At 36.8% G+C, this 13,330-nt stretch overlaps 1 protein-coding gene across 2 annotated transcripts in view; it reads right to left on the bottom strand.

Annotated features, from left to right (window-relative positions):
* Positions 1-206: 206 nt before the first annotated feature.
* Positions 207-13,330, bottom strand: part of LOC113232216 (IQ and AAA domain-containing protein 1-like) — a 28,784-nt gene continuing 15,660 nt past the window's right edge. Inside the window, exons 13-21 of one of the 2 annotated variants that reach the window (XM_026466868.1) lie at positions 12,195-12,348; positions 10,851-10,960; positions 9,826-9,992; positions 8,885-9,033; positions 8,211-8,310; positions 7,447-7,570; positions 4,592-4,711; positions 3,856-3,964; positions 207-1,666 (exon numbers count right to left, since the gene is read on the bottom strand). In XM_026466868.1, coding sequence (XP_026322653.1) covers positions 1,511-1,666; positions 3,856-3,964; positions 4,592-4,711; positions 7,447-7,570; positions 8,211-8,310; positions 8,885-9,033; positions 9,826-9,992; positions 10,851-10,960; positions 12,195-12,348 — 1,189 coding nt within the window. In that variant the 3' untranslated portion in view covers positions 207-1,510. The remainder of the gene's footprint in view (positions 1,667-3,855; positions 3,965-4,591; positions 4,712-7,446; positions 7,571-8,210; positions 8,311-8,884; positions 9,034-9,825; positions 9,993-10,850; positions 10,961-12,194; positions 12,349-13,330) is intronic. The other variant, XM_026466869.1, reaches the window with a different exon arrangement.

Raw genomic sequence — 13,330 nt, 5'->3', positions numbered from 1 at the left:
TCGATTGAATATTGGTTACGCAATAAATTTGTTTAACTACTGGGCAGAAGTTCATTTGTATTGTCCATTTTTGTAAGTTCTTACATACATACACTACATTTAGAATAATGTCTATTAAAAATACAAAGAGAAGACATATTTTAATGTTATATATTTTATAGTAACGCAATTAGTAATAATTAGAAAGTAGAAACATTCAAAATTCAGACAAATGTTACCTTCTTTCACAATCTATCGATAAAATAATCGACAACAACTACATGATTATTTAAAATTTTATAAAAACTGGCAATCCTGTCAGTGTCATTTTACTCCGTCTTCAAAAAAAGTCGGACTGTAAACTGGATCGTAGTTCATAGTAAGACCTCTGTGTTCCTAACGCCAGCGACCAGATCGCTTAGTTTGCGACGGTAAAAGTGATGTGATGAGAGTGTGAGCGCGATGTCGACATAGTGACGTGACCTTTTTATAGTTCCTGGTTCTTTTATTGAGTATGAGTTATTATGGGCGCAAGACCAGACGCAAATAACGTGACGTACAACGTAGACGTACTACAAACAAAAATCGCCGTAATTACGAAGACCAAAGACAAAATCCGGATAAGTTCTATGATGTGCTACAATGACCGTGGCAACGTTTGACTATATTCTTACAAATGTCAAACCAGAATTGGAATCGCACTCTAGTTCTGAACGAATACTTAATATCTCTATTCTTCTCTTTATAGCGTTTAATAATATTTATGGTCGACATGTATGCTGTGCCATATTGGTGGTCTTTCTAAGCTGAAATTATTTCCTCCGACGACATCTCTAAATTTGATTGATCGAAAAATAGGTATGGGTATGCAACAAAACCATTCGAACGCGCATTCATAGCTCGACTGAAACGCGACATGTACCGCCGCGCGGGCCGCTGCCGTCGAGAATAGCCTATGTAAACTTGGCATTTTATTTTGATCAAGTCGCGCAAGCTACCCGCAGTCGTCCAGTTTCCAATCTAAGGCTAAGAACGCACGGAATGGTTTCCACCCGCACCCGCCGACCGCGGGCCAGGGGACAGCCCTTTTATTTCAATACTCACGGCAACGCAGGTTTGTCCGGACATGTAGCCGCCGTGGTTGCGGAACAGCCCGCAACTTGGCGGGAGATGATCGCAACTCGCGCCGCTATTTAGGATTGATAGAGATCGTCGCGGGCGCACCAATCGCAGAGTGCACGGGCGTCGACCGCAAACCACGCTGATGATCGCGTCCCGGGAGGTTCTAGCCGTTCTAGTAACCGTCCGCCTATAACGCGTCGTGAAATATGCACTAAATCTCACATACATATCTACATTCTACGGAGAGCGCGGTCCCGCAACCACTGTGTGTACGGGTGAAAATCGCTCCGTGAGTTCTTACCGTGGAATACGATATTTTACAGCACCTTCTCTGTAAGTATATTTTCATGAATGACGACCTTTGGTTGTTGTATTCTCATATGTAGCGACACTGAAGAAATATTATAATTTAGCCTTTTTTTGCAGCCTTCTGCGCTGCTTCTTCGGCCTTCTTACGGAGTGCTGCGTACGCCTCAGCTCGCGTAGTGTTGATCATCTCATATTCCGCCCTTTCGGCTTTTAGGGGCGAATATCGCAATGCGAAATCTGTGTACTTTTCAAGATCCTGAGAATAGTAGAACGATTTGTTATTTATTAAATTATAAAAAAAAGATGATCCCATATGACACTTCCTTTGTTGTTTGTCATAGGGATGAGGTAAAGTCGACAGATTTTTAGTGTATTTTTTTAATTTTTGAAGCACAAATTCTCTCTTATTTATTTTACTGACTTATTCTGAACGATGTATAGACATGTGGAAGTGTTTTGCATTATATTGAAGGCATAAAATACACAACTATAGGTAATTCAAATACAATTTCAATAGCTATTTTTTTAAGAAAATTTCATATCCTTAAAAACATTTACATATCCTTAACTTACAAGTTTCAAAAAAGTAATAACACTGTCATGTTAATTCAGTGCATATTGTTAAAATTCATACTTTTTTGAATAAATACCCGAACTAATTATTAATTAAATTATCGAAAAGTTTTTATTCATATACCTCATCGCACCTTGTCGTAAAAAGTTAATGAATTAAAAAAATTGTTTTCCCGCTCATTTCCCATTTCATTTTTACTTTAATTTAATGTATTTACTTAAACAAAGGCATTTAAAAGCGCATCTTATAAAAATGCTTTATGAAATATGTATATTAGTGCACGTCGTTACAAGATTATATTGTACAGATTTTTATAAACTATCACAGAGATCATCTTAAATTAATTGGACGTAGTTAAACAAAAAGGATTCAATGCACATCCAGTCACTTTCGAGATATGGCAGTTTAAAGTTTAAATATGTTTCTCACTCTTGTTTTATTTTCAAAACTTATAATGTCATGTAACTCCAGATATATTTATTTATGTTTATATGTTGGATTTTTCTTTAGCTGATGTAAGAGGTTAAACTTTAGGAACTTTATGTTTCGGTAATTTTGTGGATTGGATAATTTTTGCTTAACTACGTCCAACTTTAGTACTTATAAGCGCGCTTGTGCACTGCATCCGGTTCGTATTCGTTCGGAATCCGAGATTACACGAACATACAAAACTCGGACGCATTTCGGCTATCGCTTGTGCATTAAAGTCCGAGAAAATACGATTATCGCTTGTACATCTACAATGGAAGAATGGCCTAAGTGGTGTTACGTCAAAAATGTTTATTGCTCTATTAGATACAGAAAAATATAACCCACATCCTCTCCAATTCTTGTAACTCTATCGACTAATATTGTAGACAAAGTTACAAGAATTGAAGAGGATGTGGGTTATATTTTTCAGTATATTCTAATGAAGCAATTAGCGTTTTTTTTTTTATTGTGACTCGGCAAAATGACTGCACCGCGCCTGATGGAAAGTGCGAATACAGTCCAGAGATGAGAGTAACGGATGGAAAACACAAATATCTTCACTCCGTCACTATCATTTTGCCGGTCTGGCCCAATGCTTCTTCACACTACGTTTGAAGGACCCGATGTTATAGAGGGGAGGGAATACATGCGCCGGGAGTTGGTTCCACAATTTGATGGTTCGGCATAAAAACGAATTGCCAAACTTTTTAGTGCGGGACGGTATTGAACTGACCGTCCAACTGTGGCAACGCAGTCCGGCACGGGTGGTCCGCTGATGGAAAGGAGAGGAAGGGATATGAATAACTCTTCACTTGATCCACTTATGCCATTCTTCCATGAAGCAAATGAAATGGAACCAAAATATGAAAGGTTTAAATACTCTTAGCAGAGTAAGGGTAGTATTCTAGAACTCTACTCAATGCTCAAGTCAGGATCTGAGTATGGTTTAAAGCATTCGAAATCATACTCAAGTCCCTGCCATTAGGGTCGTATTTCCAGTGCTTGTGTTTCCAGTGCAATCCTGACTTGAGTATTGAGTAGAGTTCTAGAATACGACCCTAAGATTCTTAGTAAGATTCTTGAACCTCGTATCGTCTCGATAAAACAAAGGTTCATAATCTATAACTCAGATTTTGACCACCTCTGTGGCCCAGCAGTGCTTATATATGCAAGATAAAGGTATAAGGTAGAACTTATCGTCATCGATCCATTTATACGTCCCACTGCTGGACACGGGTCTTCTCTCAGGCTATAGAGAGTTTCGACGTGTAGATTTAATCATGACGTTTTCCTTTTGAAAACTTTCAAATAGTGGAAATTTTTCCGGAAAAATTCTCGAAAATGGGAAATATTTGAATAATTAGAAAAATATAGTTTCAAACAAAAGTTTGTCTACTTACGAAGATCGACAACTGCTCAATTTCATTTTCAATCATGTATTCCACAAACTCGGACTGATCTAATCGTGTTACGTTCAATCTGAAATCAGTTCGGTAACGATTCATCTTCCTACAATTTAAAAGTACAGTAAACAACAGTATTTATTTATTTATATAAGTAAAAGTGAGGTGCGCTGGTTCGTTCCGTGACTTAGTTGGTATAGCGTCTGACACGGTAAGCTAGAAGACGTCGATTCGAATCCGGCCCGATCGAAGGAATTTTTTCTGAGTGTTCGAACTTTGTATTAATAATTATAACAAACTAGCGGAGTAATTTCACAAAAAATAATTGAATATCGATTCAATAAAAATTTTAATGAACATAATTATTTAAATTGTTTTATTTAAAATTGATATTCAATTATTTTTTGTGCAATTACTCCACTAATTTGTTACAGTTATTAATAGAAAGATTAATAATGAAAGGCGTCAAATGGTTCATCGGCAATATCATTGACAATCACTGGCTTACTCTGTACTTTCTGAAAAATTATTAAGAAATAGTCTCAGGTATACGTTCTGCACAATTTTTAAAGTGGACTCTCTTGTATTAAAAAAGTGTATGAGTCTTGCAAATAACGCTACATAATTATGTGAAGTCTCCCATCCGCAGAGAGCCAGCGTTGTGGTCTATCGTAAAATAGATCGTGTTCACAGCAGCAGTGGATGGTAATGCAATGCGTTGAAATAAACATACTTGCAAATTCTCTCCGAATTAAGAACACTGTGAAACACGTCCATTATGGCGCCCATGCCGAGTCCTTTGAAGATCTGCGCAAGCGCTTGCGTGCAAAAATCCCGGGGCATACTTCTTATCCTGAAACATAAGATAACCGATGGTGTTAACATAATTGTGACTACTGTTAAACTGCAATGTGGATGATAAGGAATTTTGTGAACATTATGAAAACTATAATTTTTTTTTTTGCATCTCTAAAGTTATATAGCTATTTACGGTAAGAGATTTTAATTCGAAAAATATGTAAATTCACGATTTTGACATTACTTCTAAACACAAACTAACGATCAAATATGAAAACAGAATTGGCGTTCGTTAAAAAAATATAGATAGACCGTATTCTTAAGCAAGTCATCGCCCGCGACGCTACTTTTGAAAAAAACAATGTTTTAAGCTCTTTACAGATCCCATGCCATGGTCAGGAACTACTCTCGAAGTCCGTCAACGAAAAGATGGGCCCACCCGAAACTGTCAAATCGCGTTGTCATACATTCTTAGTTCTAGCCCCGAACGAAACTCAAGTCTGTTGGTCATCCATTGCGGGAAATTGGTCGCAACTACAGATTTCCTGCTTCTAGAGTAGGACCCCTGTAAAGATCGCGAAGCGTTGGTTAGTTTGAAAAAACAAATATACGACAACGCTGCTGTACCTAAGGCGACTACATTACTCCACCAAGTCTAAAGAGATAGTGGGGTACATCAGACTAAAATCCGGATACACCCTGAGGGTCGAGCGGTTGGAGTCCCGCCACAACGTGAATTTTAATTCGTTTGTAGTGAGAGTGCCGACCGGACATCTGTCGACCTTTATGAAGGAAGATCGACAGATTGCCGATACAGATCAACTACTATATTCGCATAGCACGCTAAATGCTAAATGCAAAATTTTTATAGCGCGCTATTTAAAGTGCTAAAATTATAATTTTTTGCAGCTCAAGCTCGTGTGATAATGTAACGAATGGTAAGCAACGTGAAATAGTTGACGTGCGCTAACTTGTTAAGTACAGCAAGCATCTATTGTCTATCTATAGAATAGTTTACAGTTTTTTATGGTTAGTTACGACCGACTTCATTTGTTTTGTAACTATTACATAATATGGTGATTACAGGTTATATATGATAAATCAATGAGCTTCCCTTCATACTTTAACAATTTACTATTTACAGTTTGCACAAAACTTAACACTGGTTATTTACAGTAAATTGCACTAGTAATAATTAATAATAACGCACACACTCGTACTTTTATATACAAATATTACAACGATTTATTAATTAAACAAACGCTAAACTAACTAAATAACTGCAAGTACTTAATTATATCTTAATTTAAATCGCTTCACCAGATGAAATTTTGCTAACGTTCCACCATTCGCTCAAAATCGTATTAAAACGTAACCTAAATTATAATTTATAATATAACTACAATTATAACACATGCTAAGTGCTAAATATAGCATTAGCGCTTAGCGCACTCAAACGTGAAGTTTAACATCAATAAACCAATCAGCTATTTCGCACCAAACGTTTGCTACAAATAGTATGTGAAAGTATTTCACGTTATAATTGTTTCAACCAATGACAAGAGCCGCAATTTTCACATAGAATATAGTGCCATCTATTAAGGGAGATAACTCAGGACAAAGAAGGATTTTGTTTGTTAGCTGCGTAAGTAAAGCATGGATAGACTGATGGTATGGCATTGAAATATTGTAAAATCATGTCGCTATTTTGTCGCAATTATGTCGGCATTTGGTTTAATTTTCTTAACATATTCCAATCCAAAGTAAAAAAAAAGTTCGTTATAATTTTATCACCTTTATGTCTTTCAAATTATAATTGCTATAATTATTTTTTTAAATTAACGATATAATTTCAGCTATATATTATATTAACCATCTCTAGTTGCCGATCGCATTGACTGAACGACAACATGGCTATTTGAATATAGTTTTTATTTATTCATTACGATACTTGTACGTTAATATAAAACATCATTGTACGTTACTATTTATAATGGTCGTGAATTGTGCTGTGGACGGCTGTTTATCATCAATTTCCGAAAGATGAAACGAAGTAAGTATTAAACTTATGTTTGAGACTCATTCAGTTATTGTTTTCTTCATTTATTTACTGCAGAGTAATATATGTATGTATAAAAAATACAGATTTATTATATCAATATAATGAGGCGCCATGACTTCGTGACCTAGCAGACAAGGGTTTTCGAATTTTCAATTCACATTGCCGATAAATAGTACGTAAGTAGCGAATATACCTAATTAATGATGATGAACTTGGACACTCAATTTCAAATACCTTGGTTACCTTATTTAAAAGTACATGTCCAAAATACAAAATTTTAAGTGCTTTTAATATATTTTATAAACAAATCTTCAATATTACTCTAGTTAGTGAGTTAATGAAAAATATGATATTATATCGACATAAATACATTATAGAAATGTGTAATTATTAGGATTCTGGATTCTATTAATATAATCATATCTCTATGTTACCGCTCTGATCACGTAACGTAATAGTGCAAGAAAGTGATGGGTAACCCTACCACTAGACGCACACATTTGCGCGTGTGCAGATAGCGCCTTGCTGTATGTAGTAGTAGTAGGTAAATAATTTTCGACTGTTGTATGGAGTGTCCGGGGGTGAGCTTAAGGTACCTATATATTAGATGGGTCATGTGGCCTGAAATAAATGTCTAAATAAAATAAAAAGTCTGACCAACAATCTGGCCAACGAGAAACACTGACTTTAGTTCGAAAAAATAGTTTCATTACTTATTGTATACTCACTTCTGAAAAGCCCAATAAAAAAACTGTTGTATGCTGCCATAGTCCGGCCAAGGCACCAAAATGGTCTCGTCGAACGTTTTTATCATTCCACGCGCCTTTGCTACCCATGGATTGGAGCATGTCGCTAGAATGAGAAGTGCCATTCAATGAAACAAATTCATTATCAATTAATCACTTCTTGTCAAAGTTTCTCTACAGACAGGTTTACCACCCGGTTTACAAGTTTATAGGCCACCATCTTGGCTCCAAATCTGTTACGGTGAGTCAGATAAATCATTAAACACAGAGGTTACATTTTTCATGGTTAAAACAAGGAAAATTAGAAAAATGCCACATGATTCAAATTAAATACCAACTGGCCACCTTGGATTCAGTTAAAAAAGCATGTCAAGAGGCATATAGGTGACTCGGATTTAGTAGAGACGAAGCTACAGAGCCTTCAACACTGCCGTAAAGTTGCCTGCTTATCGGTATTCTACAGGATATATCACGAAGAGCATGTGACGGCATGCATGATTTAATTCTAAATCAAACCATCATCGTTTGCTCTGGTGGGAACCGAAGTTAGAACCTTCTAAACAGAAAGCAAGCATTATTCTAACTAAGTTATAAATGCTATTTGTCTCCAATTCCTGATCCACATAAGCAAATTAAAATATTCCCTGGCTGATCAGGCGAAAGATAATTTATTAAAAATCCTTAATTGATCCTGGTTGATATCAAACTGGGGATTATAAATAAATTGTAAATAGGTATTTATTTACCGATAAATATAATTTTCTCGTCAACTGGAATAGACTTGAGCAACTTTTGTAACGGCTTCTTTAACGATTTTGCCTTTTCCTTCTTTTCGGCTGGAGGTACCTAAATGCCAAGACCAACAATACTTTATATTATATCAATCTGTTACTTTGGATTCGTGCAAAGCTTTCGATAACATCGTAATCACAGAAAGCTGCCCTGTGGTACCCCTTAAGGCTAGTAAAAATGTATTAAGCGGTGAATAAACAAAACAGTACAAATAAAAAAACCTCTTTTTTAAATTCCTTTATGAAAGCATTAAGGTCTATTATGAAAGTGGAACTATATTTCACAAACCAATACTAATTCATTGTTTACGACTAGATAACAAAATAATGACATTATTCTTGTGTGGAAATCGCTTTGAATCATACAGCCAGTCATTTGCCAAAACAAAGTGCAATAATTGTTTAGTACTAAGTGATGTCACTATTTACGCCGACCAGTGAACGAAATCCAGATTTTCCAGATCCAGAATGTCTTATAAAAAATCGGAGCGAAGAACTGTGTTTCGGCAGCTATATTACTTACTACTTTGATTTTTTTGTTGTTCTTTAGACACGTTATAAATTCAATGTTATAAATAGTTATAAATGAAAGGGAAATTGTATTTAACAAAATTAAATTAATACCAAACCTTCTTGTAGAACACACGTTCGATATTCTTGCAAAATATGACAGAAGGCTGGAAGACTCGGGCGGCTTGGAAGACTAAGTTCAGATACTTGGGCACCTTTTTTATTTTGGCGCTGAATACGTCGGGAGAAATGTCAAATTTTACTGCATCTGTTGGTACAAAGATTATGGTGCATGATACACGTAGAAAATTCGTTCTGGTTAATTTGACAAAAGGTGAAGAAAGAAATGGATACGAGCTGTCAATGCAGGTGAAAAATATAGTAGGTCCAGATTCAGTTTCTGGTTCCTAGTAAAAATCAATTTTGTATACATTGAAATCCTGTATATTGATAGAAGGTTTTATGGCGCTGGATAAAATGCACCATATCGTCGCCTTAGTTTCTCAAACTCGTATCTTAAAAAACAAAGTAACTGAAATGCAAAAAATGCGTTGTATATATGCAGGATGATTTAACATCAAATTTCCTTCATATTCACACAGAGACTTTTACCTATTCTTAAAGTAATGCATCCAAATTAACATCCTTGATAAGAAATTTAAAATAAATAGAAATTTTTGCAATCTCCTGAATAATCACTCTTTAAACGATACGAGTTTTATAAAGTAAGGCCTCGATATGTAAAGCTAGAGCGTAGAGTACAGAGAATAAGTACTTCGTAGGACCTCCATACAAACTTTCATCCCCTATTTCACCCCCTTTAAGATTTTTTTTTCACAAAAGGTAAATTACATAATTTTTCTAGGTCCGATCTATCTCTATACCAATATTCATCAAATTTGGTTCAGCGGTTTAGGCGTAAAAACGTAGCGGACAAGAGTTACTTTCGCATTTATAATATTAGTTTAGACGACTAAAAGTTGTTCAATGATCAGTCTTGCCAATTTCACACCCAAAAGTATGGTTGCTTCTTTTTGTTATACTCTATTTTAAAACATACTCATTTCTCCAGCAATAGCGTCCACCATAAAAGACTTTCCATTCCTAGGTATTCCGAGCAGCAGCACTGCTTTGTTTCTCTTTGGAGGGGGTTGCTCCAGACCTGAAGCGAAGACGCAGGATAAAAGTAACCGGCGCCGGATGTCACCATAACCGGGTGAAGGGTATCTGAAGAAAAATGGGGAAAAATTTAAGTTTTTACGGCGTATCTACCATGGATAGATGACGAAAATGAACGAGGAATAGTGCCCCAAAGCATACTAGCAAGCATTCGACACAATGTCGCGATGATCACACTTCCCGAGTGATATGACCAATTCGTTTTAACGTTTTTTTTATCGTTAGACGACTGTCGCGTCTTGCTGTTCCCACTAGACAGTGACGACAATATATCAGTTCACGGCAGCCGCCTTGTCGTTTCCACAACAGACTCGTTTGAAGCTGCGACTATCTGTCGTCACATTTTTAGTGTGACGTCTTATTTATCGTCGAACGACTGTCGATCTAGCTTTTCCCATTGTCAGGACAGTCTGTCGTTGTAAGGTCAAAAAAGTCGTGAACGACAGTTAATGGTGTTGTTCCATGTGTGAACAACTTCATTTAAATATACAAGCCACGAAACTTTAAACTGCACAACTATCTGTCGTCACGACCTAACGAGAACGCGCTCTTAGTCTTTGAATATAGATGGCGCTTGTTGCCATCGACCCTGTTTTACCAAATGTGATCTTTTGCATGGCCAAATATGGTAATAACAAAACGACTTCCGGTAACTTCGTCTTAAGTGTGAATACCGACCCTCACCCCCTAGTGCCTTAATTAGTATTCGAGAGTCCACCATAAACGTTTGTTCGAGATAGGCAGTTTTCATATGCGCGCGTCTTTTCTCCTGTATTAGTTCCTATTTGAAGTGTTAATTTACAACGTCGTTGTTTCTGTGAGTGTTTCAGTGCTCCGTTTTTAACAAGAACTAACGCGTTGATCATGCATCATATGAGCTGATACACTAAACTAAAGACTACGTACTTAGCATCGGGATCCTGCACATTTGCGGAGTAAGCTATGAAACTGTAGTCACCGACGATATCGCAAATTTTCGTTGTCGGACGCGACATTATGTTTAAATCGAAGATTGGCTGGAAACAATTAGTAAGCATTATTGCCGAGAACAGGAAAATGTGGGTTTCAAAACGATATCAATATATAGAAGCTGACAAGATCTTCCAAAAACAAAGGAAAATAATGAAATATCAAAAATATCATTTATGAGAAAAAACTGCGTAAAGGATTTTTCTGTTTATTGTAATTTTTGAGAGTAATAACATAAACAGATACATTTAACTTACAATGTACGTTAGATGTTAAAGAAATCTATCTAGGCGTTTTAATTTTACTTTGGAAATTAAATTATTTCTCTTAAAAAACGAATAAATTTATTTTCCCTCGTTAACGGCCGATAGATTCTAGTTATTATAAAATTACAAAACACTGTGTTGAACCTTGCTGTATTTTGATTTGAATGTCGTTTTTTATTGTTAAAATTTGAGCCACGACATGTTAGTCGATTTTCATTTTTATCTAGTCTAATCATCGGTAAAGAGTCGGCTGTCGGTATTTTACTACAAAGAACTTCCAGTTTAAAAAAAGCACCTAATGAGTAAAGAAACTAAAACAGAAACTAGAATTGAGAAAAAGTAGTAGCGCACTTTACACAGACACTATCGCGCGTGATACTGCAATCGTGCGCAATTGGGCGCTCGTGTAAAGACGTTGGAAGGAAAAGGAAAAGATCGCGCGTTTGCATCATCAGTCTATCCTGCGCTATATTAGCCTTTACACAGACGCTCTTGCCGTTGTAACAAAAACGAACACGAGCAATCGCGCGCGTAAGAACGTTAGCTTAAAAAAAAATCAAACAGGTGATCGCGCACGATTGTGCGTATAGACTTTCCCGCACGAAATCCTGTACGCTACTGATCACGCGTTATAGAGTGACTGTGTAAAGAGCGCTAATCGCACACGATTACTGTATCACGCCTTATAGAGTGTATGTGTAAAGCTCATTATTGAAGAGCAGAATACCAAAACATCTGCTGCCGCTGCTGATGAGGACGTTCTACACTACGTTTGTCGAGCCGTAGTCTCCACTCAAGAACTCGCTTCCCCATTCGGTTATCGGTTGTTCGACATATATGGCCAGCCAGTCGCCAGTAGCTCGCTTATTCTACCAGCTATATCGATGACTTTGGTTGTCGGTCTCATTTCGTATCTTGTCCTTCAGAGAAATTCCGAGCATAGGTCACCCCATAGCTCGCTGAGCGAGTTTTACGTACCCTCGTAGGTAATAGATGTATGGATGAGAGCAGGTACCTCAATACTTTTCAACAACGTGTTATCAACAATGAAAGGATCGGGTGGGAGTGGAGGTGGTTTGGGCCTCTTCCTCGGTCTTCTTTTCGGCCATCGCCATCCCAATCGGCTGTACATCGCTTTTTGGGCTTTAGTGAACGTCTTTAATTCTAACCTGAGTAAATTGATGAGAAAATTAAAATGCGGTGTGCGTTCGTCCTTATGATAACAAACTTCTTCTTCTTCCTGTCCTTATCACACTCTAGGTGGGGTCGGCACAAGATGTATTTTTTTTTCCACCCTATCAGGGGTCATTTCTGTACTCGCACCTTTCTTATCCATGTCATCTTTCACACAATCCACCCATCTTTTCTTTGGACTTCCTCTACCCTTATATCTCCCCTCGACATTCATATCTAACACTCTTATCGTCCCGTGACATTCTTCCCTTCGCATGACATGTCTATACTATGCTAACCTATTATTTTAGCAAATAATTTTTAATACCTCTAAATTTTTTTTCAAGCGAATCAAAATTGTTTTTTTCTACTCCTGTGCGTTAATCTCTGTAAATTATAATTTCAAAAACGATATCACAAAGGTGCTTTTTTTGGTTCTGAACTAAAATTCTATTGTCTATTGTATTCGCCACTGAACTGAAAAATGTCTGTTTCAAAAAAATAACTAATAATAAGAGTAGATATTTTTTTATAATATCAAGTGACGGGACGAACAAGTTGTTGATGTTAAGCTACACGCCTGTCCATAACAGTTGCAGTGCCACTCAAAGCTTTAAAGCGCAAAGATCTGAGGGGCACTGCCGCTGCGCCTGGCACCCTGAGATATAAGTTGATAAGTCCCATGTGCCTGTTAGTCGATAAAAAATACGTAATAGGATAGACTCAACTGTTTTTAACCGACTTAAAAAAAGGATGAGGTTCTTAATTCGACTGTTTGTTTATTTTTTCGCTACCAAGGATGAACTTCGTAGGGTATATTTTGGTTTCATGAATTGTTACTGCTAAATCGGCGCTTGCGTGTTACGACAGTGGCACTGGCGCTGAAACTGCGCTTCCGGATATTGTATGAAAAATTAGTATCAAATATAGACGACACACACACGCACGCACGCCACGATTTATGAAAGGCATAATCAC

Source organism: Hyposmocoma kahamanoa, unplaced genomic scaffold (genome assembly GCF_003589595.1).
Source record: "Hyposmocoma kahamanoa isolate Upper Pololo Valley unplaced genomic scaffold, ASM358959v1 67, whole genome shotgun sequence".
NCBI classification, from domain to species: Eukaryota; Metazoa; Arthropoda; class Insecta; order Lepidoptera; family Cosmopterigidae; genus Hyposmocoma; species Hyposmocoma kahamanoa.
The sequence above is the reverse complement of the archived record's forward strand: the minus strand, read 5'-3'. Positions and strand labels throughout refer to the sequence as shown.